The sequence below is a fragment of the Chinchilla lanigera genome, unplaced genomic scaffold (genome assembly GCF_000276665.1).
Source record: "Chinchilla lanigera isolate Chin_1 unplaced genomic scaffold, ChiLan1.0 scaffold00011, whole genome shotgun sequence".
Lineage (NCBI taxonomy): Eukaryota > Metazoa > Chordata > Mammalia > Rodentia > Chinchillidae > Chinchilla > Chinchilla lanigera.
In genome coordinates, this window is record NW_004955412.1 from 30,868,938 (window position 1) to 30,894,307 (window position 25,370).

Here is a 25,370-nt window from a genome sequence, read left to right on the forward strand (position 1 = left end):
AGTCAGAACATAATACAGATAATGCTAAGTATCTCCCTTCAATTTTGTGTATATACCTAAGAGAATAACTGTAAATATACCCTTTCCCTGAAAGTTTAAAAGGGAAACATACATAGAAAAAGAGTTGTTTGTAAGGCCAGTTCATCCTTTCACCTGTCTGTAAAAGCTCTTACATGATATACGTAATTCAGTACTAGGAACCAAGAATCTTCCAAATGGTAAGTTGAATAGCCACTAGCACCTTTAGTGAAGATTCTATGTTAAAGATATTAGTCTTACTTTTAAGCTGACATTGCTATATTACATAAGGAGGCATTCCTATATGGAAACAATATAGTATTTTCTATCTTTTTTGGTAACTGCACACAAAAAAGACTAGAATAATACAAGTAGAGTACTCTACCCCCTGAAACTTTTTTACATCCTGCTCAATCTTCTAGAAACTCCAAATCTACCACATATTTTACAAGTAAAATGATAAACATTCATTTTACAGCTTAGGAATTTAAAATAAATTCATATACTAGGCTCTTGATAATACGTCTCTTTTTTAAAAAAAAAGTCACACAGAGAAGGGACTAAAAGAAAACAAAACCAACAAATTAAAAAGAAGAAACGTTACTTAAAATGAGCCGCATTTCTATCCCTTTCTTGCCTGCATGGAAAACTACTAGGAGCAGGAAACCATCTGCTCAGAGTAACTGCAGGATCTGGGGCTCGTTTACCCATGCAGACAAACTGGCTCAACACAGGGCTCCCACAGTGGCATGCCAGCACGGATGTGCTGCTTTTTACCTTATCGCAATACTGGCAAAAGTAATCTCTGTTGGGTTTTATGATGGGTAGCGTTAACTCTGGCACCTCTTCTATCTTCATGTCTGGATGCCTCTTTGATAAGTGATTTACCTAATGTGGGAAAACAAAAAAACAAATGAGAAGAAACCTCAGCATAAACAAATGCCTCTGACAATGAGTGCTAGAGGGTGAAACTCTCTGAAGCAACACCCCAAAAGAATGAGGCATTTGCCCGGAAGACAGGAGTAAAAAGGAATTCAGCAAATAAGCAAAGGTGAGTTGGGTCTTGTGGGTCCCTTTAACAGTCTTTGCCTGGAAGAACTACTGTTGGAAAAAAGGAGAACTACACTAACAGAATTTCTTGGGTGAATTGTCCTGACTTAAACTGTCCTTCATTATTTAGTGTCTGTGCCTGACTGAGAACTGAATGAGATACAAAGTAAGGCTCTAGATTTTAGATACTGCTCTATGACTTTCTAGTTCTTGGAAGAAATATACTCTGCAACTGTAACAAGGTCAAACTAAGTTGACAGCAGTGAACTGGGTGTCCTGATGTTTCCACTGACCTGGAACCACACACCTAGTCCTGAGGGAAAGTTTCCTTCTACTGCTGTTTCCTAACTGAGAAAAAGAATCACTAACAGACAGAAGACAAAAACCCCACCAGAAAGTATATTCAGGAATACAAAAGAGAAGAGGAAAGTAAAATAGGACAGGAGCAGAAAGACTTAAAAGAGTGAAGAAAAACAAAAGTAGTAATAAAAACTGGAAGGGGACTGTGGTTGTAGCTTAAGAGAACAGGCTTAGGATACGCAAGGCTCTGGACTTCATCTCTGGCAGCAAAGCACTGGTGGGAAATCATTTCTTTGAAGAGGTCACCTGAAAAGTAGTACAGAAGGGCAAAGGTAGATTGGGAAAGATAAGACTCTAAATTGGGGAGTGTCTTTTTCTTCCTCCAGACAGAGAAACCTACTGACACATGTAACTTAGGACAGAGCACAACACCAAAGCCACCACCATCACTGACAGAAATGAGGGGAGCTCGGAGACGAGAAGCTGCCATGTGGCACTAACCAGCATGCCCCGGCGCCGGAAGCCCATCATACACAGTCGGCACTTAAACGTGAAGCTGTCGTAGTCTGTGGACGTGATCCGAGGTTTGAAGGTCTTGGAGCGGCTGATGCGGTCAGCTTTCTTGGCCTCCCTCTCAGGATTATGCATCCTTTGCATGTGTTCCCGCAGTTTGTCTTTTCGCTATTTGGAGAGAATTTTTGGAAAGGGTATAGGAGTGGGGTAGAAAATTTTAACCAAAGGGATAATTTTTTAAAATCAACCAAATGAGCAGTCATCATAGCCCAGTGAGAGGCATCTGAATTACTGGAGTGCTGAGACATTAAGAGCATGTCCAAAGGAGTTAGAAATCACTAGTTAGCATCACACAGGCACTTTCAGTGAGCCTGGGTTTAAATATGAATGGTACTGATTTCTTTTTTTTAGAAGAAAGACTTTACATTTGAGAGACATGATCCAAGGGTACGCAGAATAAATTTGGTACAAGACAAATTGATAACAAGTGACAGGTAATATTGGATTTACAAAGCCATGTGTACTCAACTCCCACACTTTACAACAAACATGATGTTCTTCAAAATCCCAAGTGAACTCAAGTAAGAATCTCTCTCAAGTCTCCCACATCATGGATTTAAACATTTAAGCAACTGCGTTGTCCACTATAGTGTATACAGGCATGTGCCACTGCGTCCAGCTTTGTTCCTACTTTGATAATACAATAATCCATGCTGATGTGAATCCTTAGAACATTCGGCAGAACCCATCCTGAATAAAAAGAAATTCAAAAGGGGTGCAGCTCAGTGGCTCAGTGCTTGCCTGGCAAGCATAAGGCCCTGAGTTCCATCCTCAAGACCACCACAAAAAATAAAATAAATAAAATAAATGAGTAAAAATAAAATAATATTGTGGTTGTCTTGGGGATGGAACGCAGTGGAGCTCACTGCTCTTAGAAATATCATTAAACTGTTATTAACTTTGTAAAGATTTGTAATCTTTCTACAAGACTAGTTCTTCCCACCTTTTGGTACAGAGACTTTGCTTTGCGCAGTGGCAGTATCCTAGCCAATGAGGATTCCGAGGCACGATTATTGCTACTTGTACAGAGGCTTTGCCTAAGCATTTCAGTTTTTAGTTCATTTATTTAACAAATATTCCTGGAGAGCCTACCAAGCACTGAGAACCACACCATGCCAGGGGCAGAGTTCCAGAGGGAGGGACCTCTCACCCACTGGCTTCTTCTACAGTGAATACTGCTACTCTTTCTTCCTGTCCCATTGGCCCTGGTTCGTGGAATGCCCAGGAGAGAATATTCAGTTTCTTTCCTTGCAATAAAAATCTGGTTTAATAACCTAAATAACAGTAGAGACAATACATGTGGAGACAATGATAAAACACTGCCACTTTTCTACTTTTTCCTGATCATCATAATTCACTTATTTTCCCCTTCAGACAAACAAATTCACCTTAACTGAATCATTTCCTAAATCTCTAAGCCTAGGACTAAGACTGAATCATGCCCTGCATACAGTGAGTGATGTGTTTGTTGGGATGCCGAGTCTCCACAGGCCTTTCCACCCCAGTACCCGCAAACCAGATTCACCATCTACCCACTTTCTCTTCTGTCTGGTACAGGCAGTGTTCCTGAACACCTCGCCTGCCAAACTACAGATCTCAATTCCTCACCCTCCACCCTTCATTCTTTCGCACAGACTCAAGGTTCTAGGAATTCTCCTTCATCTATTCTCACTAAGAACCCCTTTCTCCTGCCCATAGCTGTTCCTGACTTTAGGCCCAGCTTCGAAATGCCTCTGGCTCCCTTCATCATAAATCTAATTACTTAGCACAGCAAGCTGGCTTAAGCCACCTCTCTGGCTTCATCCGACCACTGGCCCTTCCCATGCCCCATCTACTCTCCCTCTCACTACACATCTCTTGAACCAGGCACCACTGCAGTCCTTGCTGCTCCCTCTGCTCAGGGTATTTTTAGCCCTCTCCCTAGCTGGCAAACTCTTCCCTATCCTTTAGTGAATTCAAGAGTGTCGCCTTGGGTGGGGGATAATTCAGGAGTAGACTGTTTGCCAAGCACACACAAGGCCCTGGGTTCAAACCCCAGCAGTAAAAAAAAAAAAGTGTCGTCTTACCTATGAAGTGACCCCTACACCCCAAATCAGAGTGAATTGTTCTCTTAGCAAATCATCCTTTCTTCTATTATATCAATAATATAGTTGATGTCTGTTTTACCAGTTAAAGTGTGCATTCCCTGAAGCTAGAAGATCCTGCCTTGTCTTTTACATGTACTATAGAAGTTAGCTAGCAGGACAGACAATTGCAATTCTAAGTGCTACCACATGATGGCATCACTAGCAAAAGGTCCTATGGGAATTCACAGGAAAAGCACTTTACCCAGGGACCAAGATATGCCCCAGGTAAAATGACATTAGACAGGTGAAATGATGCAAGAGTCTGGAAGTTAATTTCAAACCAGGAATAGGAAGGAGTGAAATAAAGTGGAAGAGCCCAGAGAGAGACAGTACACCACAGTGAAGTGGGTCCAACTGATTCTGCATAGCCAGAGCACAAAGTGGTAGTGAGAACCAGAGAGGTAATCAAGAGCCAGATCCGATAGCAGTAGTGGTACACTTAGAACCCATGCTGCAGCGGGCTGTTTGTATCATTGAAAGTTCTAAAAGGTTCATCACCACTGTCCTACAGTACCTTCGATGTGATAAGAACTGGGGCCTATAGGAGTGGAGAGCTATAAAAAGGTTTTTTTAGAAGGGCCATGATGTCAGACTTGCTCTTAGAAAAGTCGCTGTGTTAAAAACATGCACTGATGGTATGTCAACTCAGCTAACTCAAACTGTGTTTAAACAGAAGCCCTTTCCCATATGGTTCCGAAAGAGAAACGCATACCAGATTGGAAGGTACGTACAAAGCAGGCACCACACTGAGCAGCTCTGAGGGTCACTGTTTCTGAAGGTAGCGTTGGGTATGGAGGTGCCAGGGGCTCCCCAGTGATCACCCCTCCCTGCCACTCAGTCACTAGCCTCCCCCTCACTGCCAGCCCTGCTGGTCAACTCCAGGCCCACTGCTAACTGCAGCTCCATGGAAATCCATGCACTGGAGGTGCCTAGGTTCCCAGGTTCCTAATTAAGCTTTTGTTTGTCCACTTGACCAGTGCTTCAGAGAGTGCTCTGGTGACTTCTTTGATCCTCTAAATTCTCCCTTTGGATCCTCACTTCTCCATGCCCTTCTGTACTTATGTTCTTAGTCCTATAAGAAAATTCCTCATTCTGTCATATTCATAGACGTTTTGCTTCTCTGACTGAGCTGTGTCTAATATACTGGGTGAAAATAAAGTGGAAAATGGAAACAGAAAGTTTGTTATTTTGGCTTTAAAAAAAATACCAGAACATTCCTAGGTGATAAAATTGTATGTGCATAAAATAATCAAAAAATGTTGAATGGATAAGCCGGATGGATGGTCAAATAGTGAACGTCATAAGAGATCTTTTGATATAAATCTGTTTATGTGGTTTCAGGTATAGGTTACATGTCAGGCTACAGCCCATGCTTTTGGGTGGTTCAAACTAAAGAAACCAAACTAAAGAACAGGAGAAAACTCATTAATATATTTATCCATCCTAGAGTCCTCTATAGAGTTCTAAATCATGCTGCTATGTACTGAAAGCCATTGCAATCACATTTTACAACACACACACCACAAAACTTAAGCTTTGAAAATTACTTCCTATTTTCCTTCAATGTCTTCACGTTCTATACAAGCCTTCCTCTCATGAGAATTTGCTTCTGATTCTTTTCCATTTTCTATGACAGTGTGACCTACAATCTTGCTCAGTACAGTGTCCCTCGATGACATTTTATAGAATCACAGGATTCCCCAATGATACATATATGATTATTTTCACATCGCTTTTTGAGACAGGGTTGAGGCTGGCCTTGAACTCACTATGTAGCCCAGGCTTGCCTTGAACTCACATCGATCTTCCTGCCTCCACCTCCCCAGTGCTGGGATTACAGGCGTGGGCCACCACACCGGGCCTCTCCTATCTATTTATGCAATGCTTATCTCTAAGCCTCCTGCAGGCTCTTCCCTGGCTTCTTCCAAGTTCCAGGCAGGTTACTGACAGATATTATTTCTTATTTTAATCCTGGTATCATTAGCAACCTGCAAAGTGATCTAAGCCCTCTCATGCTCCTCACACTTCCCACCTCTGTCAGGTGACAGCCGTGCTGCCAGTGGAACTCAATTACAGGCTCTTACACTTAGTAAGTCCTCAGAAAAACTGCTTGACTTGAACGGCAAGAAAATGTATTGGTCTTTCAGGAATTCCTCAGTGCAATTAGTTGTTACACATTTGGATTCTTTCAGGACATGCACTACTGGTCTATTCGGAGATCTGAATTATTTTGAGAAATTAAGTTTTTCCTGTTAATTTTAAAACTAAGCCAAACAGAAGAGCCAAAGTATATCCTGTTCCCAGCTCTTCCTAAGTGGTGATAAGCTGATGAAACGAACAGACATGTATCCTCAGCTGGACAGAATTCTGATGGCTCAGAGAATCATGTCAGGCTGTGCACTGGCTTCGTACCTTGAATTGCTTCCCACAGGTAGAACACAGGAAGTCTTTTCGGTCTGAATGCCGGAGCATGTGGAGCCGCAGCTTGTCGGGGCGACAGAAGGCCTTATCACACTCTGTGCACTGGTAAATCTTCTCTGAGTGGAAGCTGCGCACGTGCTTTTTTACCTGGCAATAAAGACCAGCAGAAAACTCAGGCACTGAGGCACCAAAGGAAATGAGAGCGGGGGAAAAAAAGGGCAGCTGCCAACACTAGAGGGAGCCAATGTACTACCATGGATTTCCAAAAACCTGGGCAAGCCGTCCAATCAAGTGTGATAATTGGCCTCAATAACAAACTATCCCTGTCACAAAGAAACAACACACGCTGCCAGAAAGCTTCACAAATCTTAACCTCCCAGGTGACAATAGCATGAAGGAATGTCTGCTTAATCAAAGCCCAGATTACTTGCTACCCATTTATATTTTTCCCTTCAAGATTAAAAAAAAGGTTTCCTACGAATTTAAATGAATCTTACTTAATACCATCTATGGGAAAGCAAAAAATAATTCTTCCTCACTTTTTTTTCTGCCTTTAACATGTATAGAAGCAATTCAGTCCCTTGTAATAATTGATCCCTTTAGATCTTCCAATAAAGTCAGGTTGGGGGCAGCCCGAGGGTGTAGCCCAAGTAGCAGAGAACTTGCCTAGCATCCGTAAGGTCCTGGGTTTGATCCCCAGCACCAAAACCAAAGCAAAAGAAAACAAAACAAAAAGCAGGTTTTGAAGAATCAAAGACATGAGTCAAACAATATATAAAACATTACCCAATTATGATGATGAGACAATACTGTGATGTCACTTCTCCTTAACTGGGACTATTTCCCTTACGATTAGGTAACTTGAATAAAAAAATATAGCTTCATCCTGAGGTCAAGTCCTAGCCAACCATCCCCCGCCCCAAAATAAAAGAATATTGCTCCGAACTCTTTTAGCCATAAAAATCCAAAATGAACTGTGAAAAAGAACTGTGGATGGAAGTTAGTGAGTCATATCAAATTATTCCTTTAAGATATTTTGCTTCACTATTTTTGGAGTTTCTTTTACCATTAAATTCTGCCTTAACAACCTTTCATATTGTCTGTGTGAAGTGAGAAAATTTACAGGGATCATAACACTACCAAAATTATTATTAAATCCTAGTTCCTTTTCCTTTGATAATTTTTTTAAACAGGGCGTGGTGGCATACAACTGTAATCCCAGCACTTGGGAGGCTGAGGCAGGAGGATCGCTGTGAGTTCAAGGCCAGACTGAACTACAAAGTGAGTTCAAGGCCAACCTGAACTGATAGCAAAACCCTGTTTCAAAAAAGACAAAAAAAAATTAAAGTATTTTTACAAGATACTTAATTATTTAGACTAGCATATAAAATTATTAACACTTAAAGTCCAACGAGGGGCTGGGGATTTAGCTCAGTGGCAAAGCGCCTGCCTGGCAAGCGCAAAGTCATGAGTTCGGTTCCCGGTACCGGAGAAAAACCAAAAAATAAATAAATAAATAAATAAAGTCCAATGAAATCATGAATATTTTGGAATTTAACTTCACCCATTCTGCTCCAACTGACAGCATACAACTGGGGAGGCAGTCAGTGCTTGATTCAAAGTGTACTGTATGTTTCCTTCCAAAATGCACAACCTTAGTAAAGCAAGATAGAAAACTACAGAGACAGGGAGATGTTTTCAGATCTGGGAGTAGGAACATGTCTTCTACAGACTCCAAATTTTAGAATTAATGGATAGTGACAAGGATTTTGATAGTCTTTTAAAAATTATAACCACATCTGTGTATATGACTTGTAATATAACTTAAATGTTTAAATAGCAGTATGTGATCTGGACAATCAAGGGTCATAATACTCCTGTCTTTCAAAAGTAATTTAATTTAGAAAAAATATTGTTTCTCAATTATATAGTCATTTCAAAGAAGGGTTGAAAATGTAGGTGCTAGGCAGTTTCAACTATCCAAAAACCTAAGTTTCTTTCTCCAAAAGAAGGAAACAGACAGGAGTCTCAGTAGCAGACACTCACCTGAATAAAATCTGGGAACCGTTTCTTACAAGTTGGGCAGGTGAAATAGCCATCATTGATATGAATGGCCACATGATCTTTCAACAAATCAAGGCGGTCAAAGGATTCTGGGCAAAAAATGCAAGAGTAAGTCTTCTGGTCCGAATGGAGCTTCATGTGGCTCTCCAAGGAGGCGCTGCTGATGAAGCCCTTGTTACAGAGATCACAGGTCAACGGGCAGTTTCCCTCCCGCCCATGGAAGCGCAAGTGTTGGTCCAGTTTGTCCTTTTCCCGGAAGGCCTTCCCACACTGCAAACATTTAAAAGGCCGGAAGGACTTCCGAATAAACAGATGCTGAAGAGCTGCATTCTGAAAGACATACACAAATACAGTGCTGTAGTGAGGACACTGAGAGAGCAAATGGCTCACACTTCCACGGGGAAAGAGAGGGTGGTCCCTGCAATCACAGACATCCCGCCCCCGAGAAGGGACACTCTAGGACACACACAGGAGCCAGAACACTGCTAGTGAAAAGGCAGGAAATGCAGTCATCCCCGAAGATTATCTTGAAACAGTAAATTATATGTGTGTTTCATTTTATGTTTATATATGTATTTTCTTTCAAAAGAGTTTAACTAACATCCAAAAAAGTGTTCTCAATAGAAGTCTGGGATGAAAAAAAGAAATCCCAAAGTGAAATAATATTAAAATTAGAGATTTGGAAGAAAAGATAGTTAAGTCACACATGCGTGGATGAAGCTGGCACACATCAGCCAGATATTACTCCCTGAAGTGCTTGATTAAAATGAAAAAGAATTTGAAGCTTAATTAATACATTTAGCAAAAAAAGAATAATAAAAAGAAGTGAAGTATAGTTAGTCCTTCCCAGGAGTGTAATTGGAGGAGAAAACAGATATGGGGGGCCAGAGATACAGCTCTGCAGCACAGCTCCTGCCTAGCAAGCCCAAGGTCCTGAGTTCAATTCCCAGTACCAAAAAAAAAAAAAAAAAAGAAAAAAAAAAAATGCTTAAAAAATAGATACAGGGTTTCTCTGAGGGATAATGAAAATATTCTGGAATATATTTATATTATATATTACATATTTATTACAATATACTTATATTGTATATTCTGTATAATATAAATGTATACATATTAATGTCTTTATAGTGATGACAGCAGCACAACTTTACAAGAATTATGAAAGCAATTTTTAAAAAGCTTGCGGGTGAGCCTCCGTGGCAGGGGGCTTGCCTATCATACACAGGGCCCTAGGTCTGATCCCCAGTAAGCCCCCCACCAAAAAAATCCAGTGAATTCTGCGCTGTGTGAATTAAAGATCTCAATTTAAGAAATGAAAAGGAAATGGAAAATTCACACTATGTAAATGTGTCTGTTCGTGAGACACAACACAAGTACGTATCATAAACAAAATATATGCACTGCAGCACTTCCTACTTAAAAATCCAGAGGACAAGTTCCCAAGGCAGCCAGTTAGTTGTGCTGGTTAGAATGCCATGCTAACAAAGTTAAGTTTATTGCTGTTTCCTGTTTAGACAACACAATTTTGCTTTTTTATTTTAAGTCACAGATTGCACTTCTAATACCGCTAACTCTCTTGTAAATTCATGCAAGTGTTAGAGGGAATCCAAGTGAGAAAAGATGGATACTCAAGGCAAATCAATCATGACCATAGGAAAAACAACCCATGCTCCACAGAGAGCAGATCTACAGAATCATCTTTCACACAGAGAATACAGAAATCAATACAGTTATGCTGTAATGAAGACTCATTCATCAATTGTTCAAACACCAAAAGGAGGCTCTAGTTAGCTCTGAGGGGGGAAAAACCCTTCAAAAAATGTACCTGTGAGTGGCTATCCTTGTGTAACTAGAAAATCACTATAGCTGAAGGACTAATGGGGATCTTAATGCATTATATTTGCAATGAAGGAAGTCCACCGAACAACTCTTTAACTCTTTATTACTTAGCAGCAACTTCTAACTTAAATTTAATGTTAAATAATCACTCTGGGGGAAAAGAAAGTATTATTTTTTGATTTACTATAAATAATTCATTTGACAGAACAGAAAACTGCTTTCTCAGGGAACAGGGCTAGGAGATGTATTTTATGATGCTACCTATTTGCTTATCTTGAGTAGAGTAAGAGCAATTCTGATGTCCTCCCAAGCTGACCAGGGGTCCTTGGGGGTATGGGGATGTGGATATTATATTTTATTCTCTTTTGTAACTAGATCCCTTAAAATTGCTTTAAGTGTCCAATAAAAGTTTGAAAATTAATAAAACATAGTTCAAAAATGTCTAGGTTCTTTCCTATGGCATCTGAAAACACTTTAAAGAATAGACCTTTTTCAGATCACCAACAGAGCTTAATTTCACCTCCTCACACTCTCTAGTGGCCACCTAATCTTTTCACTCTAAGTGCACACATACTAATCTTACATAAGAGCTCTTACTATTCTGCCTCTTTTCAAACTTTATGGGAAGACACCAGATAAACAGATGCTATTCTGAGGTTCAGAGATGACTCAATATTTAGAGCATGCTTGCCATGTCAGGGTCACTTCTTTTATCCAACTTCATCATGTTTCCAAGGACAGACACAACACACAACAGTTGATGATGACCCCAGTGAGCATTCTATTTCTCCTTAGGTGCCAAATCCAGGCTTCAGCTTTGCTTTGGTTCATTATGCAAATCAGTCTTCTGTCATTTCTGATTAGCATAAGTACTTTCAGACACATGATTTAAACCAAGCAGCCACCTGGCTCCACTTCCTTAGTTCTGTTGACAGTTCTTATCTCTTTAATTTCCATGGAGCCCTGAACATTGTCTAAGTGCTCAAGAACTAGCCCCTCTTTCTCTGAGCTAATGATACTCATGTGAACCTCATATTACAAGGTAGTAAAACTGCTGGATCTGTTCCCACCCCTTGGCCCACTTGCAGACCAGTTCTAAGGTAACTTCTGTCGTGCAGTCACATCTCATCCACTCTCTAAGGGGAGTCATAACAAATGGGGTCCACGATAGATAGGTATCATAGTTCTTCTGGTATCTGAGTGCCACTCAGCCAACTAACCATACTACATGGTACAGCAGCTGCTCTAAGTATGACAGAGTGATATGATTACTGGGTTCTGTGACTCACACTACAGTGATTTGTTGTTTCTGAAATGTTTCTAAAGCTTGATATTAATAGCTAACGGTACCTATATAATTGATCAATTTTCATGCTATTTAAAAGGAAATTTAAAAAATCATGCTGTTTGTTGGTTTGGGGTTGTTGTGGTTGTTAATTCTTAAAAAGAAACTTTTCTTGGCCCTATTTTCTGCCCAACTTTCAAAGCTGTAGGTAAGCTTAGCCAAGCTTAGCCCTGGCCAACACATCTCATTCTCCACTCTCCTTTGCCTGCCACCTGCAGTTGGGGTAAGCTAGGGTGTGCGCTGTTCCATCACACCAAGCACATTCCTGTATGTCTGGGCCTCTGGTCCTTGGTCCACATTCGCTGAAACTGTCCACCTTCAAGAGACTGTCTTTCTTTCAAGATAGTCTAGACCTCCCTTTGCCCATGCATTACTTCCTGCTTCCTCCACATTCCTTTGGTCTTTCTTCCAACTTTCTAGAGCAGTGGTGGCGAACCTACGGCAGATGTGCCGCAGCAAGCACACTGAGGCCTCTCTGTTGGCACACAAGCCAAGCGGTACTAGCAGCCAAGCATGGGTAACAGTTGTTTTTTCTAAACTAAAACCTCTGTATTCTAATTTAATTGCAATGTTGGCACTCTGCAACAAATAAGTGGGTTTTAGCTTGCAGTTTGGGCACTTGGTCTCTAAAAGGTTCACCATCACCGTCCTAGAGCAATTTATCACATAACTGTACAGCAGTTATGTTAGCACTGACTCTGTACTCAGACTGTAAGCTCCTAGAGATAGAGCCCAATAGAAAGTTCTCGGGTAACTAGACAGTGCTTACGATATAGTTAGAACTCAGTATCTTTCCATAAGTCATTCAAATTCCTTTACAGCTGGAAGGGACCTTGGAGATCACTTAGCCCTACCCTGCATTTTGTACAGAGGAATCTTGCACCCACAATTTACTCATTGATTTATTCACAAGTAAATTACCACTATTCATTAATCTACTGTAGCAACCAAATTGTGGTTTCCACCAGGATTTAGTAAATACAGGTTGCAAAGAATAGCAGGTCAGGCAAACACTTTAATTAACATTCTGTTATGTGAAACACAGGAAACAAACCTACCTGCAGCTCCAACTGAGCAGGCAGCATTAGAGGAGAGAAAAATAGTTACATTACCAATTGGATTGGAAGACTTCCCTTCAGTTGGTCATTACCCATCTGGATAAAAAAAAGATGAGAAGATACATGGCCCTACATTTTAGAATATGTGAAAGGAAAAAACAAGACAGCTCAACTACGACGGACCACTGAAAGCCACATATATGTGGCTTTTACCTTGACACAAGGAAACTTGTATAGAAACCAGTACACAATTCCTTCAAGAGTACAAGTACACTTACAGTTAGACTATGCCTATACTCCACAGCTTCACTACATGTGTGAGTTTTAAGTTTTTCCTTCAAAAAAAGTTTAAATCTAGCAAGCATTTCTTTGGACCTAGTAAAGTATCAGAATGGCCAATGTGGAAAAGATAGTTGTGCAGAAGTACAGATTGGGAAATAAAGCAGAACGACAGATGAAAAGATTAATTCACAAATTTAAAATTACTGGCCTATAGTTAGGATGTTAACATATCCTTTTGAAATAATATGGATTAAGTTGAAAGCTGAATGTGTTTAAATTACAGAACTCTCATAAAAGCTGTTTAGAATGGGCTGGGAATATAGCTCAGTGGCATGGTGCCTGCCTGGCATGCCTGAGGTCCTGAGTTCAATTCCTGATACAAAAAAAAAAAAAAAAAGGTGATATAAAAAAAAAAAAAGCTGTTTAGAGTTCTCAGAGCCTGTCAGAGAAGTCATGCAGCTATGAATGTTTAAGTGTATTTCTACACGAAGGCATAGACTAGACTATTTTTCAAGGTCCCTTCCTAGCCTACAGGCAAATAAGAAGACTAAAAGTGGGAGGTGAGCCCAAGATCTTTCACCCACAGCAAGCAACCCTAACCCTAACCCTGTTCAGGGCCCCTGTACCTATCATCCATTCCCCTCCATGAATACTGTCTCACTTATCACTTTACATATTAAAAAAAAAAAAAAAAAGAAACAAACATGAAGCTAAAGCAATCATCCATCTAGAAACTATAAAGCCTCGGTTTATAGTTATAAAAACTCTCTTCCATCTACAGATAAGTCTTTTTACACCCAGCTGCTGCAAACATGGATTTTATGTCATTGTTTTTTGTCAGCACAAGCACTGCACAAAACCCTATCATTGCACATGTGCATCCCCTGCAGTTCCTAACTCAGACTATGCTGCCTGTGAAATAACACACACACATTTGAAATGGAAGTCATGGAAGCCCTTCAGCTACATGCTTTAAAGCCAAGACACGGGTCACACATGTGAGACCTTGACTAGCTCCCCAACTTACAGCATTACTTCAAGCTCTCCCTAGGTATATAGACTATACCTGCCAACCAATCTGGGCACAGGTCCCTTCATACTGGTGGATATTGACACTTGCCAGTCTCCCCTTAGACACTGTACACAACCAAATTTAGCTATCCACAATTAACTTGAGAGCTACAATTAGGCCCAGATAAGCCTGGCTTAAAATATAAATAATTACAGCTGGAGATGTAGCTCAGTGGCAAAGTGCCTCCTAAGTGTGCACTAGGCCTTGGGTTCAATCCATGACGTAAATAAGTAAATATTCTTATAATTAAGTGTATTTATTTCTCCACTTCTACTCTGGGAGCCCAAGGATGTGGAGAGCTGTCCTATTTTAACGACAATAGTCCAGGAGCTGCCAAAATCCAGGCTTCTGGGTGTTATGACTAGACTGATCAAATCTAAGACCAGCCATGCCAGCCTGCCATAAGACATACAGACATCAAGAACTCAAGAAATCGTTAATATTTCTTGCAAAACAAGGAGACTTGAGCATGGATAGGCCAGACGCAAGATTTCCAAGTGGACGGGAACAACCTGAAACACAAAGCGCCGCGCAAAGCTGGTGAAGGACAGGACGGAGCCGGCGGGTGGTGGGGTCATGCTCTCCCACTTACTCGGATACGTTTGGCCCTGCGCATGTCGTCGGCGGTCAAAGTGCTCTGGGTGGGCACCACGGTCTCTTCATGCTGCGGCTGCAGATGCAGGGTGTGAGTTTCTGGTTCATGCTCCAGAGAAGCCTGGGCCTCCTGCTGGAGCTGAGGGACTGGGATGGTGGTCTGCTCTTGTTGGTCCAGCCCATTCAGAGGAGCCGGTTCAGCCTCATCGAACTGCTCCTTTGTTGGAAAATGCAGCAAGTCCTGAAATATGTAACAACCAGGAATTATTTCCCTACCTATGGATCAGCATTGCAATGACTATTAGCTCAGAATTAGAATTGTTGCTTTTTAAAAATATATATATTCTTTCGCAGGCTGATCCTGAACTTCCTGGCACAAGCAATTCTCCCACCCAAACTTCAGAACAGCTTGAACTGCAGGTCTGTGCCACCGTAACCAGCACTTGCTTATTTTTCAGTGGTTGGATTATATAGTACTCAGGAAAAAAATTCTCCCTTTGGAAAAGTTAGCTAAGTAAATACACAGAATGCAAAGCCCATATTTAACCTAAAATGGGCTCTGGGAAGTCCTCTAAATGAGCATCTAGCGGGAGCTCTTTCCCATTCCCCCCGTACCTGTGTCCCGTCATCACTCTTTTCCCCGTTTTCACTGGTTATTTCCAAGCGGATAAACTTTGGTGGACGCCCTGGCCGTCGACCTGGGCCAAATCGCCTCTTGCCGCGTCCCCTTCCTCTGCCTCTTGTTCTGGGGTAAGAGATTGCGTTATGAGCAGTCACAATGACATTACTGCCATCACAGCATATCCCTGCATGGTCTTTATTAACTCCAGTTTTGGGGTTCTTTCATTTTATGACTTTCCCTGATTCTTTTCTCTAATGGAAACAACTACATACTCACTGAATTTCTCATGTTTGCCCTCCCTACAGCCCAAAGAGATGCCTTAAAATGATTCTGAGAGAAAAAAAGAGCTATAAAAAGCACAGACAATATTTTGCTTCTGAAAGGAGCTGACAAATGGAGACAGGACAGAACATGCTAAGCCTACAGGATGTGTGAGGAGGTATCATCTCAGACAAGAGTCCACTCTTCCTCTTTTTCCTCCTTGCCTGCGCTCATATTCCTTCCAAGAAATGTGGCTAGATTCAAAGAACTGTCTTGCTTTATCATGACCTTCTAGAAGGCCAGAAAAAATTTTTAACTCAATTGTTCCATACAATATGCCTAGTAAACAAATAAATCTTATTCCCTATAATGGATTTCTAAAATGCAAAATTTCCTTATTAGGAGAGACACTGAAGCTGGGTGTGGTGGAATACACTTGTCATCCCAGCTGCTGGGGAGGTGAGGAAAGAGGGGCACAGGTTCGAAGCCAGCTAAGACCACTTAGCCAGACCTGGCCTCAGAACAGAATTTTAAAAAACAGAGAGGGACATCATGAAAACATCTTTTAGAAGATGTGAAGTGTATAATATTCTCCAGGTCATGTTTTACTTTCCCATGCACATATTTTAACAAATATATGTTTTTTCAGGAACTTTCTTCATGTTTGTTTCTGAGAGGGGGCTTGCTATGTTACCCAAGCTGGTCTTCAACTCCTGAGTTCAAGGGATTCTTCTGCTTCAGCCTCATAAATAGCCAAATTACAGGCACATGCCACTGCACCTGGCTTCTGGGAACTTTTTAAACATTCTTTACTATGAAAAATTCTGAACATAGGCAAATACAGAGAACAGTACTAATGAGCACAAGGTACCCCCGACCCTTAACACTTATCTCATGGTCCTATATGATACATATTCCACCTACACCCATGCCCCTTCCCCACACATACCCATCCCAGACATCCTTTTATCCCTTAATCTGATGGTCATATCATAGACCTGCTGTCCTAAAACCCTGTGACCCCTGATTCCATGCACTGCCCACTCTGATACTACCTCCTTGCTCTCTGGTTCATGCCCTTTAGTACCTGGACCCAATATCCCTCACTGCAAGCAGCATCTGCACTTCAGTCCTTCCTGCCTCCTCGGCCTGCACTCCAGACTCACTCACTGTAATCACTCGTCCTTGCTCTTAACTCCCACCCCTGCTGCTGCTGCTTTATCTCACTGTGCTGAACACACTGGCAAAACCACAACCCTGTGTAATCCAATTCCCTGCCCACTCCTCCCATTCTCCTTGCCCTCGCTCACCTTCATTTCATGAGCAGGAACCTCAAGTGGGCACTTAGCATTGTGGGCAACTGTATGGTATTTCCTTAGAACTCTCTCTCTCTTTCCCGCTTTTCCACATGTTACACTTTAGCTGGTTTTTTGTTTTTTTGTTTGTTTTTTGAAGACAGAGTCTCACTACGTAACTAAAGCTGGGCTTGAATTTATGCTTCTGCCTCTCACAGTGCTAGGATTGCAGGCGAGTGCCTCAACACCCAATCCAGTTTGGCTCTTAAATGTCCCCCAAAGGCTCATATGCTGAAAGCCAGGTCCCCAGGTGGTGGCACTACTGGGAAATGGTGGAAATTTCAGGAGGTGGGGACTAGTGGGGAGAAGTAGGTCACTGGAGGCATGCCTTCAAAGTCTGTACAGACCCTGGCCTCTCTTGCTCATTCCAGGGAGCAGCCCCCTGTGCCATATGCTCCTGTTGCAATCATGTTCTGCCTCAACATAGGTTTAAAAGTAATGGAATCAGCTTACCATGGACTGAAACCTCTGAAACCATAAGCCCAAACAAATTTTACCTTTAAATTTTTTCCTCAGGTATTTTGTCAGTGCCAGACAGCTGATGAATACACCTGTCTTTCCAATTCCTGTAATGTAATGGGCTTACAACCCTACATCTTTCCCTATTCCAAATAATCCTAACTTCCTTACCTGAACTGTTCCAATAGATTCTAACTGGATCCCATGTTTTACTTTACACCAATATAAACAAACCTGTTGGTTTCATTGTTATCCCAAGTAATCCTTTTAAAATGCAACTGATATTACATAAGTAACTAAAATCCTATAAACATTTCCAGTCACACTTAGAATAAAATCCAAATTTCTTACCATCATCCTTAAGACCCTAACTGGCCTAGCCCTGGCTACCCTATCCTATACAATTCTCCCCTCATCTGTCTTTTGTGTATCATGGGTCATGTGATTTAGCTTGACAAAGGAATTGTACTGCTGGGTAAAGTCCATAAACCAGAGCTCAGGATTTCAAGGGTATATGCTATCTCAAGGATTCTTACTTCAGAATATCTAGTTAAGGGAGGCTTAAACAATGTAAAAGTAGTCTCTCTCCCCAGCCTACCTGGTTTCCTACCAGTCTAAACACACACACACACACACACACACACACACACACACACACACACAGTTATTTGTTTATAGACATACAGAAATAATTCTGAACCATTAAGAAGAACTTGTTTATGCATCCTTCTCCTAATACATACCTGCTAAACACATCCAGTTTTTCATCATGAGAATTGAGATGCTGTTGCAACTGTTCTGAGCTTATAAACCGGCGGTTACATTCATAGCAGGGCCAATTCTTCTCTTGCTCACGAAGAACTACAGTCACAAGAGAGAAATCGTCATAAAGGCTGATGATCAGGAGACACCAGTGAAATTCAGATGCTCACTATCCATGCCATTATCTCATTGTGGACAGGATCTGCTTTTTGTATTACTTTTTTGTTATAAATCAAAGGCTAAAATTTGACAGAGAAATGCTTTTAGGATCTTATTTCTAAAACATTCATGCACGACATCAAAGGAAAAACAACCTCACACCACTCCCTCTCATCCTGAAATATACATACACAAACCTTACCACCACACTGGAAAAACAGAAAATGCTGCTGAAAGAGACCTAGTGATTCAGATCCAAATTTCACTATTTAAGGTTATATTAAGTCACAGATAACTTAAAGTCAACATGTAAAATCATCACCTTAGAAAAATATTTAGAAATATCACTAAGGTGAAATACACATATATTCTATGACCCAGCAACTCCCCCTCCAGATGTGCATGCAACAGAAGGATGCACCAGTGCTCATTAAAAGGCATGTATAAAAACAGTCATGATGGCACTCTTCAAGATGGCCAAAAGCTGCAAATGATCCTATTACAATAAGAATCCGGCTCGCCTTTGTCACTGCTTCATGGGAGGTAACCTCTATACCAGTGGAGTGTCTGTTACTCATGGGCCCCTCATCCTGCTGACCTTTATGCTGAAGTGATAACTCAGCGTGGGGAATGGCCACACTAGAAATCCCAATTCCGTGATTAGAAGGCTGATGTTTTAACTGGGTGATGCCCCTCCAAGATGGGAGATACTGAGTTTAATCCTATGGCCAGTGATTCAAACAATCATGCCAATGTGGTGATACCTCAATAAAACTGAACAGTGAAGCTCAGATGGGCATCTATGGTAAATAATGATACATCAATGTGCTAGGAAGGGGATACATACAAAAGACACTGAAGCTTTATCTTGAGGTCCTGCCAAACCTCACCTTATGCATTTCTTCATCTAGCTGATCCTGATGTGCATCCTTTGTAATAAAACTGTAATCATTATGTAAAGTGCCTTCCTTGGTATGTGAGTCATTCTAGAGTTATCAACCCTGAGCAAGTACTAGGAGCCCTCTGAACTGCAGCAAGCTGGTCAGGCTTCAGGGGACTTGGGAATCATAGATCTTGTCCCTGGTGTCTGAAGTGTCTATGAAATCTCATCTGACTTGGGGCAGTTACTAATATAATTGCACTGCACAACAGAATCTACAGTAAGATAGACAAATGAGCTGTTCTACATTCAGGCAGCAGAATAGCAAACAGCAATGAGCATGAACAAATTACAATTATATATAACATAATACTGAGCAAAAGATGCCCAGACACAAAAAGTATACATGCCATATCATTCTATTCATGTACAATTCAGGAACAAACAAATCTGTGTGTGCTGCTGGGTGTCAGGAGAGTAATCACGCTTGGGAATTTACACAGGTGTGATCACTGTATACTTAATGACCTGTGCACCTTCCTGTACGTAGATTGTACTTCAGACATCTGCCCTGCTGTGTCCTCAGAGATGACTAAGGCCAGATAGGAATCATCCTCTGATCTAGGCTCTAATTTGGCATTTGGAGGTTTTCATTATATTAAATACTATTTTCTAGTGCCCATGAAAGAAATGTAAATATATCACTGTAATTTGATCTTAGAATTGGGTGGAGATGGAGCTCTAAGAAATCTACTGGGATACCTTCTAAAATATATTAAAGTGGAAAAATGAGGGGTTGCCTAATGAAGTAACATACACAAGTCAGATGTAATGCAAACAATTTAGAAAATGTACAGTGTAAAAGTCCAACCACCTTTCCTTTCTTCCTCAGAAATGTCATGAATTTTTCGGTTCACAAACTCAGCATAGGACGCAGCATACCACACCTGCAAGAGTCAACAACATTATCAACAACTAAGGTATATTGCCAGATGTGCTCTGCATGCTTAAATTATTTCCCCTGCTCACATAAAATAATTCAGGCTTTCCCAAAGCCTATTAAGCAAAAGAAAGAGAAAATCCACACTGTAAACCTCCCCTTGTAACATGTATCTGACAGGTTTTCTGTCAGAAAGTCCTTTTGTCACAATACATTGCCTGTCTTTTCTTTCTTTAAAAAAATTTTTTTGGCTTGGCATGTGCTGCATGCCTAAAATTCCAGCACTTGGGAGGCTGAGGCAGGAGGATTACCACAAGTTTCAGGCCAGCCTGGGCTACATAATGAGTTCAAGGCCAGCCTGAACTACATCGTGAAACCCAGTCTCAAAAAACAACAGAAAACTCCACAAGAATTATATTCAGTCTCTTCATGGATTGTTTTTTGTTGTTGTTGGTACTGGGAATCAAACGCATGACCTTGGACTTGCCAGGTGCTATGCCACTGAGCTATATTCCCAGTCCTTCTTCACAAGTATTAATACCTTTGTAATCACAGTGGCTGCACTGAGCTGCACTCTGGGATCACCAAGAGGACTCTGTCAAATGCTCCCATAGTCTCCTGCGGCTCTTCTGCCCTCCCTCCTTCCCCACTGGCTGTTGCTCTTCACTCCTCCTTGACCTAACTTCTAAATACTAGTATTCCTCAAAGCTTAGTCCAATTCCAGGGCCTCTCGTGATCCTGCCCATGTCCAGCCAACTTTCTGCTAATGGCTCCCACATGAATCCCTCAGTCCCTGCTGACCACATGAGCATCTCCTCAACAGCTCATGCTTCACTGGAATTCCTGATGCTTCCCAGCTCATGCCCCTCACCTCTGCCTTCCTCCTTCTCAGTTACTGCCTTACCTTCCCCCAGGTGCTCAGACTTAAAACCTAAAAGGGGTCTCCATTTGCTCCTATAATCCTTTCGCAAGGACTGTAACTTCCTCGGACATGCTCCATCTCGGCTTCAGCCACCTGGGTGTATGCCAACACCATCTCTTCCCCACCCTTGGGGAACCCAGGCCCTTCACACTGAGCTACGTCCCCAGCCCCTTTTCATTTTTTATTTTGAGACACAGTCCTGATAAATCACCAAGCTGCCAGACTGGGCTTGAATTCACCATCCCTCTCCCCCTTGCCAGAGCACTGGGACTACAGTATGTGCCACCATGCACAGCTCCAGCTGGCCTTCTAACTAGCCTCCCCTTACCCTAAAGTCCACACAGGAGCCGGGGTGGGATTTTTAAAACATAATCCAGTTTCACTGTGCCAGCAGTATCGTCTCATGTCACACGGAACATGAAATGCTCAGCGACGGTCCCCAAAAGGCTCTAAGAGTTCCCATCTGGTGCTGTGTGCTCAGCCTTTACCACTTTGCCCATTGTACTGTCTCTCAGCTCCTCAAATGTGCCGGTGCTTCACCAGCCCAAGCCTTTGCCCTTGCTGCCTCACCTGGGGCCTGCAGGCTTCTCTGCTCTGCTTGTCCCTAACCCTGGGCAGGGCAGGTTGTGTCTCACTTCAGCCCTCAGCCTGTCATACTCAGCAAACATCCCAGTGGCACTTCTAAGTAGCCCCTTCCTATGGCTTACTCCTGTACACTGGCACTCACCCCTGTTTTAGGACATGTGCTGCCAAGGTGAGCTCACATACTCCTATTGATATTATTGGATCAATTACTTCTTTCTCATCACTTGCTCTCTAGAGTACCCTGAGGTACCCTGAACACACAAAACAGTGTTTTTCCTAGTGCCATGATGGCGAACCTTTTAGAGGCCAATGGCCCAAACCGCAACCCAAAACCCACTTATTTATCGCAAAGTGCCAACACTGCAGTTAAACCTGAATACTGAGGTTTTAGTTTAGAAAAAACAACTGTTGCCCAAGGCTGGGCTGTTAGGGGGACCTGGCTCGTGTGTCAACAGAGAGCTGTGTGCCCACTGCGGCATGTGTGAAATAGGCTCGCCACCGCTGGCCTGGTGGCTAAAACCCAACAGTAGTCCAATCACCAAGTGAATTAATCACACACAACTTTTAGGGAACGTCATTTACATGTGTGGAAATATTTGTATAGGGAAGCTTTAACTGTGGAATAATATTCTGTAGCATCTGTAGCCCATAACTTCCCTTGTGGTTATGCTTTTATGTGGTTTATCATGTTGTTGTTACATTCTAGCCTAATCCATCAGTTCCAAGAGGTATATTTTTCTCACATTTTAACACGTGAGCAATCACAACACTCTCAAACCCTGGCATCCTTGCAGGGCAGCTGCGATGCAGCTCTCACCACCTGCTCAGTGCTGCTGCATCACCCACCAGCTCTGTGCCCTGTCCTTCCCGCATTCAATTATGCTTGGCATCAGACTCCCAGACTGTTGATACTTGCCAGGCAACACAAAGCAAGGCAAAAACACGGAAACAGAAACCACCACGTTCCCAAGAATCAACGAAAGAAATTTCAGAGCAATACAAGGCTGGAGGACATTCCCCAGAGCCTCTCATTACGGCATCAAAATGGTCAGAATGCCAACTTACTCAAAAACCATGTAATGGGGGCCGAGGTTACGGCTCAGTGGTAAAGCAGTTGCCTAGCATATGTGAAGACCAAGTTTCAAACCCCAGAACCAAAACCAAATTTTAAAAACCCACACATTTAACTTTCAAAGACACATGATTCAATTGAGGAAAATGAGACATCTGAATTCAAACAAATGGGAAAGCACAGTATTCCAACTTGCCAAAGGGCTCTCAGGAGTTGCAGGTATAGTTCAGCTGTGGGTATACCAGAGTGCTTGCCTAGTGTATGTGAGAACCAGGGATTTGGTCCCCAGAACCACCACCACCAAAATAAAAATGAAGTAATTAAATTAGAAAGGAACTGTGTAGCTCACTGGCAGATGCTTGCTGAGTTCAACTCCAGTACTGCAAAATACAAATAAAAATTAAAAATGTCCTCAGAACCACATATACATACAAAAAGATTATCGGTAGCTTGAGACGACATCCCAGACGCAATAGCAGAATGCGTACTAGAAAAATGTTGTGGGCACTGGGGCATGGCTCAGTGGCAGAGCACAGGCCCAGCACACACAGACGCAGGGTTCAATCCCCAGCCCCGCAGGGAAGGAGGGCACAGAGGACAGCGGCCGAGGAAGCACAGATGGCCAGGATGACAGGGAGCAGTGAGCAGGGCAGGAGGAGCCACAGTGCACAAAAAGCAGTCAGAGCTTCATGGACGCATTTTGCCCCGGTGTACTTCTCCGTGTATACACGAGGGTGGTGTGATTTTTAAATTATTTAAATCTGGAAGAGCTCCCTCAATAAGTATAAAATAATCATTTCTGTTGATTTTTTTAAAGTATTGTTTTCTTAATGGTGCAGGAAATGATGGTGTATTTTAAAGTTTTTAGCGTCGTAGAGTCAGCAAAACAGGGTAACTATTTTGTTAATGGTTCTAAGTTCTAATACATCTCCTTATGTCTTTGTCTATAAATATTTCCTCAGACTAACTTTCAAGGATTTGATTTATACAGCCAAGAATATTTCTGCTGTACACATCAAGATACTTGGCAAAATAATCCAATTCTATAATCAATGTCCCTACCTCATAAAACCCTCACATTCATCATACCATATCCATTTTTTTTACTCATTTAAATTAACAAATATAATAACTCATAATTTTTTAATGTTTTTGGTTTTTATGTTTGCAGTGTGGGGATCAAACCCAGAGCCTCACTAATGCTAGGCAAGTGCTCTATCACTGAGTTACACTCCCAGCTCTTATAAATACTGAGCCATTTTAAAAAAACATTTCTGTATTATTTGTCTTCTCTTCCAAATAAAATCTATTCCTGGTATTTGTTCACTTATGCTTTTGGGTACAGTGAAGTTAAGTGTTTATAACTTACTCTCTTAAATTACAAATATTTTTTCCAACCTTTGGTTGTCTATTACACTGAACTATATATTTTTATTTAATTCTTTCTGTCTAACTTTACCACTACAGATGTATTTACTAGTGTAAAAGAGAAAACAAGACTGGAGGTTTCATTTATAGAAGAGCATGTGCTTAATATGCCTCAGGCCCTCGGTTCAATACCCAATACAACAAAAAAAGAGAAAATAATCTCTTTAGAGTTAAGAAATATTAAGCCAGGCATGGTGGCATATCCCTGTAATCCCAGCATTCAGGAGGCTGGGGCAGGAAAATCATTGTGAGTTGGAGACCAGCCTGAGTGGGTTACAAAGTGAGCTCAAGGCCAGCCTAAACTGCATAGTGAGACCCTGTTTCAAAAAGACAAAAAAAAAAAAGAAAAAATTCACTTCAAGGGACTATTTGAGTCTATTCTTCCTATGGCAGAGTAGTACTCCATTGTGTATAAATACCACATTTTCTTTATCCATTTATCTGTTGATGGACTTATTACCCTTGCCAAGTACTTGAACTCAAGCAAGATTTAGCTATTGTGAATTGTGCTGCTATATAAATAAAGAGCAAAATAAAAGACAGATGATAGGAATAGGGAGACAGCTCTTTCGCAAATGGGAATGGGACCAAGAACAGTAAGTGGGGAGGCTGGGAGAAGGGGATGAGAAAGGAATTAAGATCTATTATATTCATGGACCGACTCCCCTTGAGGAATGTAACTGTGATATACTACAACATAGACTAATACAAGGGCTGGGGATATAGCTCAGTGGTACAAGCGCCTACCTGGCAAGCACAAGGTCCTGAGTTTGATCCCCAGTACTGCAAAACAAAACAAAACAAAACAAACAAAACAAAACAAACAAAAAAAAACATAGACTAATACAAAACACAAATTGAAAAGAAAAAAAAATCAAGTAGGAATAAAAGGGACTATTTGGTAAAGGAAAGGGGCCTAAGGGGAAGAAGAGAGAGCAAGGGTAAGAGGCAAAGGCAGACATAATCAAATCACAAATCCATATGTCACAATAAACATGGAAATATCACTGAAACCCTTTGACTTTTAAAAAGATTTTTTTGTACTTAGGACACTGAGGTAAGAGGATCAGTGTGAGTTCAAGGGCAACCTAAACTATACAACAAGACCCTATCTCCAAAAACAACAACAAAAAACAAAACCAAAAAGTGTTCTTCTTATCAAAAATATATTGTAGAGGTA

General features: G+C 41.5%; 1 protein-coding gene across 1 annotated transcript in view; it reads right to left on the bottom strand.

Moving 5' to 3' along the window:
• Prdm10 (PR domain containing 10) overlaps positions 1 to 25,370 on the bottom strand; it is a gene marked incomplete in the record, with an annotated part of 74,090 nt that overhangs the window by 13,029 nt on the left and 35,691 nt on the right. The window contains 8 exon segments of the mRNA XM_013511217.1: positions 796 to 906; positions 1,870 to 2,049; positions 6,480 to 6,635; positions 8,535 to 8,882; positions 14,744 to 14,986; positions 15,361 to 15,490; positions 18,186 to 18,303; positions 20,118 to 20,190. Of these exon segments, the coding sequence (XP_013366671.1) occupies positions 796 to 906; positions 1,870 to 2,049; positions 6,480 to 6,635; positions 8,535 to 8,882; positions 14,744 to 14,986; positions 15,361 to 15,490; positions 18,186 to 18,303; positions 20,118 to 20,190 (1,359 nt within the window).